Source organism: Barbus barbus, assembly GCF_936440315.1.
Source record: "Barbus barbus genome assembly, chromosome: 36".
Classification (NCBI taxonomy): domain Eukaryota; kingdom Metazoa; phylum Chordata; class Actinopteri; order Cypriniformes; family Cyprinidae; genus Barbus; species Barbus barbus.
Genome location: NC_136714.1, coordinates 15,637,001 through 15,656,808, shown reverse-complemented (window position 1 = coordinate 15,656,808; position 19,808 = coordinate 15,637,001). Strand labels below are relative to the sequence as shown.

General features: G+C 37.9%; 1 protein-coding gene across 2 annotated transcripts; it reads left to right on the top strand.

The window, feature by feature from the left end:
- The first annotated feature begins 522 nt into the window (after positions 1-522).
- On the top strand, positions 523-18,404 carry LOC306856422 (G-protein coupled receptor-associated protein LMBRD2B). Of its 2 annotated transcripts, none has more exons than XM_079395706.1 (18): positions 523-584; positions 1,731-1,948; positions 2,032-2,144; positions 2,248-2,346; positions 4,036-4,203; positions 4,283-4,493; positions 4,624-4,698; positions 4,805-4,918; positions 4,990-5,173; positions 5,262-5,443; positions 8,804-8,937; positions 9,051-9,156; positions 9,287-9,384; positions 9,485-9,588; positions 13,506-13,552; positions 15,233-15,347; positions 15,461-15,587; positions 16,019-18,404. In XM_079395706.1, the coding sequence occupies exons 2-18, from the start codon at positions 1,775-1,777 to the stop codon at positions 16,080-16,082; spliced, it is 2,115 nt and encodes a 704-aa protein (XP_079251832.1). In that variant the 5' UTR covers positions 523-584; positions 1,731-1,774; the 3' UTR covers positions 16,083-18,404. The 2 variants fall into 2 exon arrangements, with proteins under 2 accessions (XP_079251832.1, XP_079251833.1); XM_079395707.1 differs by having other exon boundaries at positions 583-697.
- The last annotated feature ends 1,404 nt before the right edge of the window (positions 18,405-19,808 follow it).

Sequence of the window (19,808 nt, the reverse complement as noted above, 5' to 3'; positions counted from 1 at the left end):
TTCAGGATATCTCTGGTCTAAAAAGTTACTAGTAACTAAAAAATAAGATCTAGTTCTATTTTGTCTTAACAAGAAGAGTATAAGTAAATACTAGTCACTATTGGAATAAATACTAGTATCTAATGAATAAGTATAGTAACTTTAAAAAAGACACTAGTAAAGAATAAGCACTAGTACTAAAGAGTAAGCACTAGTAATTAATGGGAAAGATACTAGTATCTAAAAAATAAGTACTAGTAGCATGAAAATAGATACTAGTACGGTTTATAGATTAAATGTTAAACAGGCTTGCCATAATCACACACTAATTATATAATAAAGCTTCCGCCCCAAAGACTAAACATCTGAAGTAGTTTTTTTTAAATATATATATATATATATTTGAGAGTTTGTAGCCCGTCGTAATTTTGCTTTTTGCTGATAAAATTACTTAATATTGCATATCAGGTTATTTGCATTCAAACGCAGTAGTCGGCGATATGCACTTCGACTGTACACCAGAAGAAAATAGGCACCGCCCATAAGACGCGTCAGAGGCGTGACGTTTATTTTCTGGAAATCAGTGAAATGTGGATTTCCTCCAGGTAATTATTTTTTTTTTTTTACCATCACGCAATGCTCTAGATTTGTCTTTACTTTGGGAATGAATCAGGATATAAGTTTATTGCGTCTCATATTTCTCTGCAGCAGATCTGAGGTAAGGCGAATTGATTTGATCCCCATGATTCAGAGCAAAACACGGACACTGCGTGTATGATCAGCTGGAGATTGTGTTTGACAGATTGCGATGAAAGCAAGCGTTGTAGTCAAACAGTTGTGTATAAATAGGAACGCCCTGCACGTAATGTATTAGGTTTGTATGTGTATGCTTTATTCTAGCGATGTCCGATTCGTAAATTAATCATTCTTATGTGTCGGATCTTTTTGATGAATTTATTAAAAAACCCGATTCAAAACCGGTCGGCCTGCATTTCTTAAAGCATTGGTGCAAATAGTTTCTACAGTTTACAATGCTCTGAGCGATTTGTTCACGAATCGATTTGAATCATTCTGAGACGATTCTCGAGTCAATGACTCGTTGAAGCTCAGAAGAACCTGTTCTGTCTGAAAACAGAAGAACGATCTCGTCACTGCTTCCCATCACGCCACTAAACAAACCTGATCTTCTGTAAGATTATTCAGGCGTGAATGAATAAAGAAATTACACATAATTAGCCCTTACGCTCAAATGAGGAAAAACAAAAGGGTCTCTGAGATGCAGAATCTGCTGTCATGAATTGTTTGAGTCACATAAGTACATATTTAATAAGGGCACATTTGTTTTGTAACCATATAAAACGCTCCATTTATGTCAAACAGTTCAGTCGAAGTAATTAAAAAATACTAAATCTGTTACCCATTAAAATTACGTTAACGTCAAATAAAAAAGTATTTGAAATAATGCATAACCTTAAATAATCTGCTAAAATACAGTTTACACAATTGTTTATAGGTTACTTAGATTTGTACTGTCTTCAGTGTAGATTTTGATGTTGTTTTGCATTTATTGGTAGTATTTTCCCTTTTTTTTTGTCAAAAAATCTTAAAATAGTTTTATGCATAAATGGACAAACTACAGGTTATTGTCTATTAAAAACATAAAACATTTTTTTTTTTTTTAAATCCCCCACCTCAACTGTTTCTTGTTGCATGTCATTTGCGTTTTGGTCTTTGTCTTTCTCTGTTTGCAGTTGTTCTCAGTCCCTGGAAGAGTGAGAGGCCTGCGGTGTGCACTATGAGCGGGGCGGCGCTCGGAATTTTGATTGTGGTTGTCTTTTTCCTGGCTCTCTTCCTCCTGCATCGCTATGGAGACTTCAAGAAGCAGCAGCGCATGGTTCTCTTTGGCACACTGCTGGCTTGGTATTTATGCTTTCTCATCGTCTTCATTCTTCCCCTGGATGTCAGCACGGTTAGTGTGGCTCCCACTCAATAGAAGTGTCCAATACAGTTCATTCCTGATGCAACTCTGCAACTTGTGCAATTGATTTTCAGACAATCTACAAGCAGTGTTTAACTGATCACGAAGCACATGCCCAGGCACCCTCTGTGAGCCCTGTCCTTTCAAACCAGACAACTCCAAATACCTCCATCTCACCCAGTAAAAGGTAAGCCTATGAGTTCACCTGCTGCCCATTTATTCAGTTAGGCCTGTTCTGATTGAGTACAAAACTCTTATATTGCTCTTATTTTCTGTCCCTTTTTCCAAAGATCCCAAAGTTTGTGCTATAAACCATGGAGCTACATTCCAGATGGCATCATGCCCGTGTTCTGGAGGGTTGTTTATTGGACCTCACAGTGTCTTACGTGGTGAGAAAGCTTTGTCCTTTTCAAACTTGATAATGGCGTCTTAAATCTTCCTGATAATTATTTGTCACTGTTACTAAACAAGTCTGTTGTAGGGCTGCAAGATTGATTGTTTACTACATTGTTTAGATAAATGATTTTATTTAATAAATGTATGTGCTGCTTTTTTTAAATGAATTGTGGCACTGTGTTCATTTATACACAAGCAGGTTTTTCCAGGTTTCTCTGAGCAGCTCAGTTCTCATTAAATGCTGTTCTACATTAACTCATCTCTGCCTGCACTCCAAGTTTGGGTCACTTTTAAAATGCATTTGGAAAAACAACATGCACCGACCATCTTCTCAAACTGTCAACAGAAAAGAAGCTTTAAAGGATCCTGGATTACCACCAAAATAAAAGCTTGGTGTTTTAAAGTTTGAATTGCCCTGTCCAAATACCCACATTTGCGGTCGTTGCCACTTAAGAGTGCGTGCACGTGACAGGAAGCAAGACTTTACCAGTTCTTAAAAACGCCAAAGCACAGTACCCTTAACGCACACTAAACCCACACTTTGCTACAGAGCCGTATTCAAGGCTTAGTGTATCCCATCATGTTCTGGAAATAAATCGTGAGACTTTTTGCTGAGATCTCTCAAGAGGTCACGGAAAACTCTTCTGTGTAAATTTAATATGAATAATAATTAGATATTTAATTAGAGACATATAATTTGGTAGTAAAACAAAGTGTTACCAATTTTATTAGTGCAAAGATGAGTATATTTATTTTGTACAACAGCTTTTTATCACTTAATTAGGATTACCACAAATTAATTGATCACCTGTTATAGGACAACTGAACAGACATTTAGAAGTTTGTTTTAAAGTGCAAAGGATTGAAAATCACAATAAAGCTCTGTAAACATTTAATTTTTACAACACTATAAGTGTTCCCCATCAGGTAGCACTTGTGGTCTTCATGCTCACTTGAACAGGAAATGCGTCATATAAGTGGTCAAGTGCAAAGACCACAAGTGTGGGTATTTGGACAGGGCAAAAAAGTCATGAAATTATTAGTATTGTAATTTTACATTTGTACGTAAAAAAAAAAAAAGATATATATATATATATATATATATATATATATATATATATATATATATATATATATATATATATATATATATATATATATATATATATTCATTATAAATATTATGATGATTATTAATAATTTTATTATTATTTTCCCAATTTTTTTACAGTGAAATATTATGCTAGTAATATTTCTTATTTTGTTTGTTTAGTAGTAATACTAATATTTAATAATAATGCCACAGACCCTCCAAGTAAAGTGTCCCTTACAAAAAATTAAATTAAATATAATACAAATAATAATAAAGCTCATTGTCTTTTATAAAGATCTATTTAAATTGAGGAGAATAATAAGTTTGATAATGAATTGTTTGCATTTATGTTGTATTAAAGCCAAATGAAATTATTGAAATATTGTCAAAATCTTATTTGTAATTTTAGATATGTAAACCTAAAGAGAAACTTTCAGTTTATTTCTAATTGATTCGAATAGCATTTTTCACAGTAAATCTTTTTTCTCTCACAAATCTTCTGTGGACCATTGGTTTAAATAATGCATAAATAACTATGCTGTATTATACCTGTAAGATTAGTGTTTAATAACAGTGTTTATCTTTCAAGGCTCCTTCTGCCATTCATGCAGTCGTATGCTCGTTCTGGAGGATTCTCCATTACTGGAAAGATCAAGACAGCCCTCATTGAGAATGCCATCTATTATGGCACATACCTTTTCATCTTCGGCTCTCTTCTCATTTACGTGGCTGTGCATCCTCAGTGGCAACTCTCCTGGTCTGCAAACCAAATCAGAATATTTTTTCCATTGTTGTCACAAAGTTCTGTTCATACTGACTCTTCTTTTCTGTATCAGGTATGAGCTGCAAACCATCGGCATCACTGCGGCCAACACTTGGGGTCTGTTTCTTCTAGTGTTGCTATTGGGCTACGGCCTGGTTGAGATCCCTCGCTCATACTGGGAAGCCTCACGCCAGGGTCACCTTCTCATCAAGACTTACTTCAAAGCGGCCAAGCTCATGACAGAGAAGGCAGATTCAGAGGAGAACCTAGAAGATGTCATGGAGGTGAAAGCCATGTGTTTATAAACTGTAAACAAACATCTGTTCACACTATAGGAGCCCAGATGAGCTGGTTTTTGAAAGGTTATTCCGTTCAGCCAATGTTGTGTCTTAGATGTTTGTATTTTTATCATAGGAAGTGAGAAAAATCAACGAATCGATCAAATATAATCATCCATTGAGGAAGAACGTAGACACCATTCTCCGAAAAGTGAGAAGACAACATGATAGCAAGCTTCTGGTTCATTTTTATGTATTTATGTGATTTGAAGTAATCATGCCACTCTTTTTAATAGAAATCTGCTAATTGTTTTTAGTGTCCAGTTGAATATCAGGAGAAAATGGGCAGGAACATGGATGACTTTGAGGATTTTGATGATAAACAAAACACATATCCTACTGAAAGAAGCCTTTCCAAACTACACAAGCAGGTAATGCTCAAGTGTTTTCTCTGTGTTTTGTGAATTTTGATCTGAGATAATACTAACAGCAAGTTTCTCAGGTGATTTACGCCGTGCAGCGACACAATCGCACCCGCGTTCAGTGGCAGATATTGCTAGAACAGGCTTTCCATCTCGAGGACATTGCTAAGAATGAAACCAGCACCTCTCAGCAGTTCGTTCACAGCTTTGCCCCTCCAGAACCTGTAGGCTGGTTCAGACGCTACATTTATACTCCCTCAGTTGGTTGGTGCTCTAATAAATGTAGAAATTATGTATTTGAAACAAATGTCAATGTTGACCCTGCCTTTACTTCTTTTATTTTCTTCATCAGAGTGGTACTGGGAGTGCTTGCTGAAGCAGTGGTTTTACCGTGTACTGTCTGTGGTTCTATCACTCTTTTCGGTGGCTGTGGTTTGGTCCGAGTGCACTTTCTTCAGTACTCGTCCCGTTCTGTCACTCTTTGCTGTGTTTATCCAGCTTGCTGAGAGGGATTACAACTACCTGTACATTGAGGTGAGTCTGCCGTATTTTAGGGTTCTAATCTAGGAAAATCTCTGATTAAAATATACATGTATGTTCTTTTTGGTTCCAGGTCTTTATTGAATCAAAGAAGATCCTCAAAATACACACACACACACACACACATACATACACATACATATACACACTGCCGTTTGGAATCAGTAAGATTTTTTATGTTCTTCTGCTCAAGGCTGTATTATTCGATCAAAAATACAGAAAAAACAGTAATATTGTGAAATCTTATTGCAATTTCTAATATTGGTTTTGTGACGAGGCACTGAATTTTCAGCATCATTACTCGAGTCTTCAGTGTCACATGATCCTTCAGAAATCATTCTAATATGCTGATTTATTATGAGTGTTGAAACTGTTGTGCTGCTTCATATTGTTTTTTAGAAAGTTTTTCTTTGATTCTTTGAATGCACAGTTAAAAAGAGCAGCATTTGTTCAAAATAGAAATCTTTTCTTACAATATACAGATGCATCTCAATAAATTAGAATGTCGTGAAGTTTATTTTGTCTTGTAAGTTATTTCAAAAAGTGAAACTTTCATATATTTTAGATTCATAACATGTAAATTAAAACATTTCAAAAGTTTTTTGTCTTAATTTTGATGATTAGAGCTTACAGCTCATGAAAGTCAAAAATCAGTTTCTCAAAATATTAGAATATTTACATTTGAGTTTCAATTAACGACCATCCCTACAGTATAAATTCCGGGTATCTCTTGTTCTTTGAAACCACAATAATGGAGAAGACTGCTGACTTGGCAATGATCCAGAAGACGAACATTGACACCCTCCACAAAGAGGGTAAGTCACAGAGACTGAAAGGTGTGGCTGTTTACAGAGTGCTGTATCAAAGCATATTAAATGCAAAGTTGACTAGAAGGAAGAATTTGGGTAGGAAAAGGTGCACAAGCAACAGGGATGACCGCAAGCTTGAGAATACTGTCAAGCAAAGCTGATTCAAACACTTGTGAGAGCTTCACAAGGAGTGGACTGAAGCTGGAGTCAGTGCATTAAGAGTCACCACGCTCAGACTTCTTCAGGAAAAGGGCTACCAAGCCACTTCTGAACCAGAGACAACTTCAGAAGCGTCTTCCCTGGGCTGTGGAGAAAAAGAACTGGACTGTTGCTCAGTGGTCCAAAGTCCTCTTTTCAGATGAAAGTAAATTTTGCATTTCATTTGGAAATCAAGGTCCCAGAGTCTGGAGGAAGAGTGGAGAGGCACAGAATCCATGTTGCTTGAAGTCCAGTGTGAAGTTTCCACAGTCAGTGATGATTTGGGCTGCCATGTCATCTGCTGGTGTTGGTCCACTGTGTTTTCTGAAGTCCACAGTCAACGCAGCAGTCTACCAGGAAATGTTAGACCACTTCATGCTTCCTTCTGCTGACAAGCTTTATGGAGATGCTGATTTCATTTTCCAGCAGGACTTGGCACCTGCCCACACTGCCAAAGGTACCAAAAGCTGGTTCAATGACCATGGTGTTACTGTGCTTGATTGGCCAGCAAACTCGCCTGACCTGAACCCCATAGAGAATCTATGGGGTATTGTCAGGAGGAAGATGAGAGACACCAGACCCAACAATGCAGATGACCTGAAGGCCGCTATCAAAGCAACCTGGGCTTCCATACCACCTCAGCAGTGCCACAAACTGATCAACTCCATGCCACGCCGCATTGAGGCAGTAATTAAAGCAAAAGGAGCCCCTACCAAGTACTGAGTACATATATAGTAAATGAACATACTTTCCAGAAGGCCAACAATTCACTAAAAATGGTTTTTATTGGTCTTATGAAGTATTTGTTGAGATAGTGAATTGGTGGGTTTTTGTTAAATGTGAGCCTAAATCATCACAATTAAAAGAACCAAAGACTTCAGTCTGTGTGCATTGAATTTATTTAATACACAAGTTTCACAATTTGAGTTGAATTACTGAAATAAATGAATTTTTCCACGGCATTCTAATTTATTGAGATGCACCTGTGTCTTACTATGACATTTTAATTTAACACATCCCTCCTGAATAAAATTATTAATTTCTTGACCCCAAAATTACTGACCCCAAACTTTTGATATACAATAGCATAGTATATTGTAACACAAAACTTCTTTTTTAAATAAATGCTGTTCTTTTTCATTTTTTTATTAATCAGAGAATCCTAAAAATATATCACAGATCCCCCCAAAAATGAGGCAGCACAACGGTTTCCAACATTGATTATAAATCAGCATAATAGAATGATTTCTGAAGGATCATGTGACACTGAAGACTGGAGTAATGATGCTGAAAATTCAGCTTTGATCACAGAAATATATTATATATTAAAATAGAAAACTGTTATTTTAAATTGCAATAAATATATTTCACAAAATAATTGTTTTCTGTATTTTTGATCAAATAGATACAGCCTTGATGAGCAGAAGAAACAGTATATATATATATATATATGGGGGTGGGGAGATAATGTCAAGAAATTAAATTATGTACAGTAGTATTAAAAAATTTGGAGTTGGTAAGATATAACTTTTTTAAAAAGGAGACTCTAATGCTCAATAAGCCTGCATTTAATTGATCAAGAACACAATAAAAACCTTTGATAGCAAAAGCTGAATTTTCAGCAGCCATTACTCCAGCCTTCAGTATAACATGATCCTTAAGATATCATTCTGACTTGGTGCTTTAGAAACATTTCTCATTATCAATGTTAAAAATTATTTTTGTGGAAACGGTGATACGTTTTCTTTCAGAATTCTTTATATATATATATATATATATATATATATATATATATATATATATATATATATATTATAAATATAATAAATCTTTTGTAATTATAAAAGTTTTTCTTTTGATAAATTTAATGCATTCTTCTTTCAGACGATTTTAATCAGAATAAATGTAAACATATTAAGTTTGAAAAATCACTTCTATTTAAGTTGTAATTAAATGAAAATTATTTTAACATTTAACCATTTTACTTTTATTTTTATTTATTTTTATATTGTCCGTTTAAGTACATACATTGTCTGTTGTCTAATTTGTATATTTTGTGTTTTTATATGTATTTATTTTTATTCAGTTATTTATTTATTTTGTCTTGTTGCTATTATTCTGTCTGTGCACTGGAAGCTTGTCACCAAGACAGACTCCTTGTATGTTTAAGCATACTTGGCAATAAGGCTCATTCTGATTCTGATTAATTAATTTATTTTATTCACTTTGTCAAAAAGTTTACCGACTCCTGCAATACACGAAAACTAAGAGCTTACTGACATAGTATGATCTGGTTTTGCCTGTGGCATTATCTAAAACAACTCAATCTTGTCATTTTGTCCTGTAGATGGCGTGCTTCGTTACCATCTTTTTCCTCTGCACCTGCGTGTACTCCACTGTGTTTCGCATCCGAGTCTTCAACTACTACTACCTGGCCTCACATCACCAAACCGACGCTTACAGCCTGCAGTTCAGCGGCATGTATGTTTCACAGATAGCAACATTCAGTGAATTAAACTGAATTGTATTGTCAGTGAACTCTACCCTTAGTTTTTTCTCTGATAAACCACAAAGACCTATGTGTTGTTTACTAGGCTTTTTTGCCGCTTGACTCCCCCGCTTTGTCTAAACTTCCTGGGACTGATTCACATGGATTCTGCCATATCCCACCAAGCAAAGGAGCAGACGGCATACACCTCTGTGAGTTTTTAGCATTTTCTGAAATGTACAGAATTATTTTAATACGTGAGACTCTAATAGTACAGCTGATCAAACGTTTAGAGCATTACTTTGAAATGTCTAATTACTAAACATTAATGTTATGTTAAAGATCATGGGTTCCATGCGCGTCCTGTCCTTCATTGCCAACGGCTTCTACATCTATTACCCCATGCTGATCGTCATTCTCTGCATTGCTACATACTTCAGGTTTGTCTAATATTTTCTATAAATCATCAGACAGAAGAGTCTCATGATGGATGTTATGTGTCAAATGTCATGCTGTAGTTTCTGACTGATTTCTGTGCAGTCTTGGCACACGTTGCCTGAACCTCCTGGGTTTCCAGCAGTTCATGGGAGACAACGAAATTACCTCTGACCTCATAGATGAAGGCAGAGAACTCCTACGCAGAGGTGATTTGTTTATATTTGTATATTAAAATAAACATATATATATATATATATATATATATATATATACAGTGGATACGGAAAGTATTCAGACCCCCTTAAATTTTTCACTCTTTGTTATATTGCTAAAATCATTTAAGTTCATTTTTTTTCCTCATTAATGTACACAGAGCACCCCATATTGACAAATATCACATGGTCCTAAGTATTCTGGGCCCGGTTGCATGAAAACCCTTAAGATAAGAAAACCCTTAATTATAAGGTTAAGGGTACCCTTAGTGAAACATGGGTTGCAAGAAAAAAACCTAAAGGCTTACTTAAGGGAAAGTCCTTAGTAACCATTTCACCTTAAAATATTAAGGGACCAAAATAGCTCCCTTAAGTCATCTTTTACTCTAGCACGATGGCTGATTTCATGTTCATAGAAGAGGAGCAAGTACCTAGGCGCATTTTTAATGATCGAAATAATCCATTGGAGACTATGAATGATGTGCAGTTATTGAGAGAATATAGGTTTGATCGTCAGTCAATCCTTCATCTCACCGCAACGCTTGAGCCACCAACACCAAACCCGAGGAAGTCGTGCACTCCCAGCACTGCTTTAAGTTTTGATTGCTTTAAGGTTTTTCGCTTGCGGTACTTTTCAGTCTGTCATTGGCGACGTTTTCAGAGTACACAAATCCACTGTCAGTAACTATGGCAACCGCAGCTCGCGTTGCCGTGCGCTGCCAGAAACTACAGTGAAACGCTTAATATAAACACTTAGGTAACGTTAAGGGTGACGGTTAAGACGTTTGTTGCAACTCTCTTAAGGAAATCCCTTGCCTCAGGGATATTTTCTCCTTCAGGGATACCCTTACTTAAGGGTTTTCATGCAACCGGGACCAGACCCTTTGCTGTGACACTCATATATTTAACTCAGGTGCTGTCCATTTCTTCGGATCATCCTTGAGATGGTTCTACACCTTCATTTGAGTCCAGCTGTGTTTGATTATACTGACTAGACTTGATTAGGAAAGCTACACACCTGTCTATATAAGACCTTACAGCTCACAGACAGTGCATGTCAGAGCAAATGAGAATCATGAGGTCAAAGGAACTGCCTGAAGAGCTCAGAGACAGAATTGTGGCAAGGCACGGATCTGGCCAAGGTTACAAAAAAATGTCTGCTGCACTTAAGGTTCCTAAGAGCACAGTGGCCTCCATAATCCTTAAATGGATGACGTTTGGGACGACCAGAACCCTTCTTAGAGCTGGCCGTCCGGCCAAACTGAGCTATCGGGGGAAAAGAGCCTTGGTGAGAGAGGTAAAGAAGAACCCAAAGATCACTGTGGCTGACCTCCTGTAGAAAGTCAACCATCACTGCAGCCCTCTACCAGTCGGGGCTTTATGGCAGAGTGGCCCGACAGAAGCCTCTCCTCAGTGCAAGACACATGAAAGCCTGCATGGAGTTTGCTAAAAAACACCTGAAGATTCTCTGGTTTGATGAGACCAAGATAGAACTTTTTGGCCTTAATTCTAAGCAGTATGTGTGGAGAAAACCAGGCACTGCTCATCACCTGTCCAATACAGTCCCAACAGTGAAGCATGGTGGTGGCAGCATCATGCTGTGGGGGTGTTTTTCAGCTGCAGGGACAGGACTACTGGTTGCAATCGAGGGAAAGATGAATGCGGCCAAGTACAGGGATATCCTGGACGAAAACCTTCTCCAGAGTGCTCAGGACCTCAGACTGGGCCGAAGGTTTACCTTCCAACAAGACAATGACCCTAAGCACACAGCTAAAATAACGAAGGAGTGGCTTCACAACAACTCCGTGACTGTTCTTGAATGGCCCAGCCAGAGCCCTGACTTAAACCCAATTGAGCATCCCTGGAGAGACCTAAAAATGGCTGTCCACCAACGTTTACCATCCAACCTGACAGAACTGGAGAGGATCTGCAAGGAGGAATGGCAGAGGATCCCCAAATCCAGGTGTGAAAAACTTGTTGCATCTTTCCCAAAAAGTCTCATGGCTGTATTAGATCAAAAGGGTGCTTCTACTAATTACTGAGCAAAGGGTCTGAATACTTAGGACCATGTGATATTTAATTTTTTCTTTTTTAATAAATCTGCAAAAATGTCAACAATTCTGTGTTTTTCTGTCAATATGGGGTGCTGTGTGTACATTAATGAGGAAAAAAAATGAACTTAAATTATTTTAGCAAATGGCTGCAATATAACAAAGAGTGAAAAATTTAAGGGGCTCTGAATACTTTCCGTACCCACTGTATATATGTATATTATATATATTCACTCACTGGCCACTTTATTAGGTACACCTTGCTACTACCGGGTTGGACCCCCTTTTGCCTTCAGAACTGCCTTAATTCTTCGTGGCATAGATTCAACAAAGTGTTGGAAACATTCCTCAGAGATTTTGGTCCATATTGACATGATAGCATCACGCAGTTGCTGCAGATTTGTCGGCTGCACAGCCATGATGCGAATCTCCCGTTCCACCACATCCCAAAGGTGCTCTATTGGATTGAGATCTGGTGACTGTGGAGGCCATTTGAGTAAAGTGAACTCATTGTCATGTTCAAGAAATCAGTCTGAGATGATTTGAGCTTTGTGACATGGTTCATTATCCTGCTGGAAGTAGCCATCAGAAGATGGGTACACTGTAGTCGTAAAGGGATGGACATGGTCAGCAACAATACTCAGGTAGGCTGTGGTGTTTAAACGATGCTCAATTGGTACTAAGGGGCCCAAAGTGTGCCAAGAAAATATCCCCCACACCATTACACCACCACCAGCAGCCTGAACCGTTGAGACCAGGCATAATGGATCCATGCTTTCATGTTCTTAATGCCAAATTCTGACCCTACCATCTGAATGTCGCAGCAGAAATCAAGACTCATCAGACCAGGCAACGTTTTTCCAATCTTCTATTGTCCAATTTTGGTAAGCCTGTGCGAATTGTGGCCTCCGTTTCCTGTTCTTAGCTGACAGCCGCACCCGGTGTGGTCTTCTGCTGTTGTAGCCCATCTGCTTCAGGGTTCAACGTGTTGTGCGTTCAGGTATTCTGCATACCTTGGTTGTAACGAGTGGTTATTTGAGTTACTGTTGCCTTTCTATCATCTCTAACCAGTCTGCCCATTTTCCTCTGGCCTCTGACATCAACAAGGCATTTTCGTCCACACAACTGCTGCTCACTGGATATTTTCTCTCTTTCGGACCATTCTCCGTAAACCCTAGAGATGTTTGTGCGTGAAAATCCCAGTAGATCAGCAGTTTTTGAAATACTCAGACCAGCCCGTCTGGCACCAACAACCATTCCATGTTCAAAGTCACTTAAATCCCCTTTCGTTCCCATTCTGATGCTCGGTTTGAACAAGTCGTCTTCACCACATCTAGATGCCTAAATGCATTGAGTTGCTGCCATGTGATTGGCTGATTAGCAATTGGTGTTACCAAGCAATTGAACAGGTGTACCTAATAAAGTAGTCGGTGAGTGTGTATATATATATATATATATACACTATTACATTAAATGCATAAACTAGAATTTAAGAGAATCATATTATTAAATGTTATTCTTTACATTTTGTAAAGAAATTTACACACAGGCCCATTTATACTTGTCTAAAAGACTAATTTCAAAAATGAAAAAAATTAATAATTTGAACTGTTTGACTGGTAGTATAAAAATAAAGTGAAGCTATCTCCTGTGGTTGCAATGGTTAGATGTGATGCAGAAATAAATATTGATTCAGACAAATCATTTTTGCTCATCTCTACATCTCTACTTTCTGCAGTGGTGAAAACCTCAATGCGTCAGTGGGTAGTTACCGCTGACACTGACATTAACATTTAACACAGTCCCATCCAGTGTTAAATGAGGACATGTATCTGACTTATTTTGTTGTTTTTTGCATAGAAAGAAGAAAACGCCAAAGAATAGAAGATGGGGAGAACAGACGAAGAGTAAGTTATAAATAGTACAGAGTAATATATACAGTCATGGCCAAAAATATTGGCACCCTTGATAAATATGATTAAAGAAGGCTGTGAAAATTAATCTGCATTGTTAATACTTTTGATCTTTTATTTAAAAAAAATCACAAAAATCTAACCTTTCATTGGATAATAAGAATTTAAAATGGGGGGAAATATCATTATGAAATAAATGTTTTTCTCTAATACACATTGGCTACAATTAACGGCACCCTTTTATTCAATAGTTTTTGAAACCTCCATTTGCCAGTTTAACAGCTCTAAATTTTCTCCTATTATGCCTGATGAGGTTAGAGAACACCTGACATGAGATCAGAAATTCTTTCCTTCATCCAGAATTACTCCAGACCCTTTAGATTCCCAGCTCCATGTTGGTGCTTTTTCTCTTCAGATCACCTTACTCATTTTCTACAGGGTTCAGGTCAGAGGACTGGAATGGCCATAGAAGAAGCTTGGTTTTGTGCTCAGTGACCAATTTTTGTGTTGTTTTTGAGGTTTGGGTTTGGATTAGTGTACTGTTGGAAGATCCAAATATGGCCCATTATAAGATTTCTAACAGAATCAGTCACTTATTGATTTTTTTATCTGTTGGTATTTGATAAAATCCATGATGCCATGTGTCTAAACAAGATGTCCAGGACCTCCAGCAGAAATTATAGGCCCACAACATCAAAAATACAGCAGTATATTTCATTGTACGCATTGGGTACTTTTTATCCCTGTGTTCACCAAATCCATCTTGAGTGTTTTCTCCTAAAAAGCTAATTTTTTAGTTTCATCTGACCATAGAAGCCAGTCCCATTTGAAGTTCCAGTCGTGTCTGACAACTAAATAGGCTGGAGTTTGTTCTTGGATGAGCTTGGAGAGTTTTTCTTGAAACCCTCCCAAACAACATGTGGTAATGCAAGTGCTGTTTGACTATTTTTTTTTCTGACCCCGAGACTCAACTATTTTCTGCAATTCTCCAGCTGTGGTCCTTGGAGAGTCTTTAGCCACTCAAACTCTCCTTCTCACCGTGCATTAGGACGATATAGACACACGTCCTCTTCCAGGCAGTTTCGTAACATTTTCTGTTGATTGGAAATGCTTAATTATTGCCCTGATGGTGGAAATGGGAATTTTCACTGCTCTAGCTCTTTTCTTAAAGCCACTTCACTAATTTGTGAAGCTCAGTTATCTTTTGCTGCACGTCAGAAATATATTCTTTGGTTTTTCTCATTGTGATGGATGATTAAGGGAATTTGGGCTTTGTTTTCCCTCCTATTTATATTTATGTTAAACAGGAAGCCATGGCTGGTTAATTTCATGTTCATAATCCCCCTGAAGTGCTCAAAATTGTGAATATGAATGGGAATATACTTCAGAGATATTTTACTCATAAGAATTTCTAGGGGTACCAATAATTGTGTCCAACATGTATTTGAGAAAAACATTTATTTCATAATGATATTTCCCCCCATTTTAAATTCTTATTTTTATGATTTTTGTGAATTTTTTTAATAAAAGATCAAATGGACTAACAATGCAGATTAATTTTCACAGCCTTCTTTGATCATATTTACCAAGGGTGCCGATATTTTTGGCCATGACCGTACATACAATTACTCTAATGATACATATTACAGTTATATGATTATACGTATATGACAGGAATGGAGAGAGCGTTATGCTCAACGAGATGACAGTGCTGCCAGAAATCGGATGTCCATGTCTGAGATGAAGGAAACCAACTATGGCGAAACCCTAAATTCAAACACAAACCGGCGTATGTTTAATGCCCAATAAGACATGTGTCCTGTAGTTTTGCTATAGAAGATTTGTTATTAAGTGAATTTTGCAAAGAAGCAGTCGTATTTATCCCTTCATTTTTATACACAGAGGCCAAGTACACCCGTAGCAGCAGCCAGACAGGACGAGACAACATTGAGTTGTTGCAGGACGCTGAGCCGTTGGACTTTAATGCTGAAACACTCAATGATGACCCTTTGCAATCTGAACCTGGCAGGTTAGTTTGAGTTTTTTGAGTGCTGCAGTAATTAAATATGTTTTGTTGGCCATCAGGAAAGTTAGCTGCACCCTGGTTCCCTCGACAAATTGACTTTTGGATTAATGAAGAAAATAAGTTCTGTGACCAACAAAAGCTTATGATTCTTACAGGTTTTGTTCATCATGACAATATAATTATGTATTATTGATTCTATGTCATATGTGACCCTGGACCACATAAGTAGCACAGGTATACATCGCCATATTGTGTTAACCACAGAATTATTACAGGCATTTAACAGAAAACCCAGTGCTTCAGGATGATGAAACCAGAAGTGCTAAATTGCTAACTCATTTCTGGATTTTGGCCAACAAAACTCACTCTATTGTTATGAGTTTTTTTTTTTCCTGCACTGCATGCACTCACTCCTTTGTTTCCTTCCCCCACAGACATGCCGGTGGAAGGTACCTCTCAATGTCTTCTTCTCGAAGCCGAATCTTTGATGATGTTTGATGTTTCATACTTTGGTCAAAAACACTGTCATGAGAAAATAAGCTGACTTTTACTTCTAAAACACACATCTCTACAGGTGTGGTCTGTCCCTCTCATTTTAAACATCTTTGAATTCCTGTATGCTGTAATGCAGTGTAGTCATCTGCATGCGTCCTGATAAACACACAGACACAGAAAAGTACACACACTTATTTTGAAGTGCCAGGCAGTCAGACTGCTACTTGAGACAAATGGGAAATGTTTCTTTAGCTCACAGTTTCTTCAAGAGATGAGTCAAAGTTAATACTGAACAGTTGAGCACTGAATTATGAAAGGTACTACAGATGGGGAAGATTTAGATCAACACACTGTTTCTCATCATTTATTGCTGATAGGTATCAGGTAATGTACCTGAGTGTTCACATCAGTCACGTAAATATGAGCTGACGTCAATGTGGCCAATTTGTGTTCGTTGTTACTGTGAATAGAGATTTTATGGGTCTAGATATAGGCTGTCTTACAGAATACTGTGCAGTTTTTTTTAGGGGCCAAGTACCGAAGGTGCACAGGCACCTATTGTATTCACTCATGTTTATGTTAATAACTTTTGAACCATAAGCCACAAAATGAAAATCCTTGTCCTAAGCCAAGTCGAATGAAGTCCAAAATTAAAAAATTGCAAGGTTTTGTTTTTTAGCTATTTTCAATTGTTCGTAAAACCTACTTTTTCGAACTCGTCCTAGACGGTTCGTCCGATTTTCACCAAAATTGGCTCAGATCATCTTCAGGCAGTGCTGGCAAAAAGTTATGGAATTCAAGTTGATTCGCTTGGCAGTTTTCGAATAATGAGCGAACAAATTCTACGAAAAGCACACAGAAATGGATACGAGGCAATATCTCCGCAACGGTTTGGCGTATTGAGACCAAACTTGGTGTGTGTTATAACATGCTTATAACTTTGAGTGGGGTTGACTTATTTTCACGAGAGTTACATTTTTAGACTCCTGAATCTTTGCCGAGTCCGGCGATACCAAAGTTGCCAGATTTTGGCTTATGGTTTGTGCAGTGTTGCATTTTAGGCGCTTAAAAAAACATTTGCCAATATCTTAGAAACCGTTACTCCGATCGGCATGAAACCACCGTGAGAAATTCGTAAACTTAGCATCCCGGTAATACGTTAATGCCCATTTGCCAAAATTTTTATATTAAGTGGCACAAAAATGCAAACAAAGTCAACAGTCAGTCATTTTTCATCTACTCATATATAAATATGTCTATAACTCCAAAACAAAATGAGATATTTTCACAAAATTGACACATATGTATGGGCACACTCTCAGGACACGTAAAAAATTTGGTGGGATTATGCCTCTTGGTGGTGCTATAATTGAACAAAACATGAAATTGCCATTGACTATAACAGAGTATTATGATATAAAATGCTATATTTTACTAATGCATTGGTATACCATTACAAAACTTTAAATGTACCATAGAGACCATGACCTGAAAGTACTCAAAACGTTTTGAGACAGTGCCACCTTGTGGTCAAAATTTCTCGTTAATTGTAACGAGACTGATATTAATAGATTCCTTGGGTCATGCTGAGAACAGTGATACCAATGTTGCCGTAGTCAGCCAAACTTCCCCTTTGCCCTTTTTCTCCCAAATCAAATCATATTATCTTCAGACCATGCTGACAAAAAGTTATGGATTTCGTGTTGATAGACACAACAGTTTTCACATACCGCAGCATCGAATTTGAGGCGTGATGCCAAAATGACACTTGAGGCCATATCTCTGCAATGCTTTGGCATATTGACACCAAACTTTGTGTGTGCCATTGTCACCTCACACAGAACACACCACATGGATTTGATAACGGTGCCACCCATTGGTCAAATGTGAAAAGTCATTCAATCTTATTACAAGTAGTTTTTAATGATTTTTCAGCCATTTGGACTACAATAATCTTAATATGGCTTCAATTACTAATTTCTGCAGTTGGTCTGATGCTCCATGCTATGCTTAGCTCCTCATTTTGCCGCTGGAGTGCTTGGCCCCGTCATTGCTGCTTGCAGCTATATTTTTATATAGAGCAAGAGAGATTGTTTTTAGGATTGAGGGATTAGAAATCTGCAGTTAAAATAACACTCATATTTAACCTTTCAAAGTATAATGGCTTTCCAGTAGTTCATGTGGGAGGCAAAAAAAAAAAAAAAAGTGTATACAGTGGGGAAAAAACTTATTTGATCCCCTGCTGATTTTGCACGTTTGCCAACTGACAAAGAAATTATCAGTCTATAATTTTAATGGTTGGTTTATTTGAACAGTGAGAGACAGAATAAAAAAAAATTAAATTTAAAATAAATAGTTATACATTTATTTGCATTTTAGTGAGTCAAATAAGTATTTGATCCCCTATCAATCAGCAAGATTTCTGGCTCCCAGGTGTCTTTTATACAGGTCACGAGCTGAGATTAGGAGCACTCCTTTTAACAGAGTTTGTTACCTGTATAAAAAGACACCTGTCCACGGAGACAATCAATCAATCAGATTCCAAACTCTCCACCATGGCCAAGACCAAAGAGCTGTCCAAGGATGTCAGGAATGGGCTACAAGACCATCGCCAAGCAGCTTGGTGAGGTGGTGACAACAGTTGGTGCGATTATTCGCAAATGGAAGAAACACAAAATAACTGTCAGTCTCCCTCGGTCTGGGGCTCCATGCAAGATCTCACCTCGTGGAGTTTCAATGATCATGAGAATGGTGAGGAATCAGCCCAGAACTACATCTCAAGGAAGCTGGGACCATAGTCACCAAGAAAACAATTGGTAACACACTAGGTGAAGGACTGAAATCCTGCAGCACCCACAAGCTCCCCCTGCTCAAGAAAACATGTACAGGGCCATTTGAAGTTTGCCAATGATTCAGAGGAGAGCTGGGTGAAAGTTTTGTGATCAGATGAAACCAAAATCAAGCTCTTTGGCATCAACTCAACTCGCCATGTTTGGAAGAGGAGGAATGCTGCCTATGACCCCAAGAACACCATACCCACCGTGAAACATGGAGGTGGAAACATTATGCTTTGGGGGTACGTTTCTGCTAAGGGGACAGGACAACTGCACCGCATTAAAGGGACGATGGACGGGGCCATGTACCGCCAGCGCATTGAAAATGGGTCGTGGATGGATATTCCAGCATGACAATGACCCAAAACACACGGCCAAGGCAACAAAGGAGTGGCTCAGGAAGAAGCGCATTAATGTCCTGGAGTGGCCTAGCCAGTCTCCAGACCTTAATCCCATAGAAAATCTACGGAGGGAGCTGAAGGGTTCGAGTTGCCAAACGTCAGCCTCAAAACCTTAAAGTCTATGTAAAGTGATATTAAAATGTGTTCTGAGTTTGTCACACAACAGAAAAATGTATTAACCACACAGCCAAATTTGAATGATAAAAAAATGGCAAGTAACTAAAATAAGTTATCAAAATTGTTGAAAAATAAGCAGGACTCTCTGCTCTCAAACGCTGGGGGCGTGTCCGCTGTCGGCGCTGAAACCACGCCCACTCGCGGGAAAGCGGCAGTCTCTCTCAACTGTCAAATACAGCTACTACAACCTGAATGGATGCTACTGATATACAGCCATGCATGTTTGAGTGTGCAAGTTCGTTATTTGCGCTGCAGTGAGTTGAAACCTTCTCGTTGTCAAGGCGAGTGCTGCTCATGGTTGCTTAGCAACGGCAAAC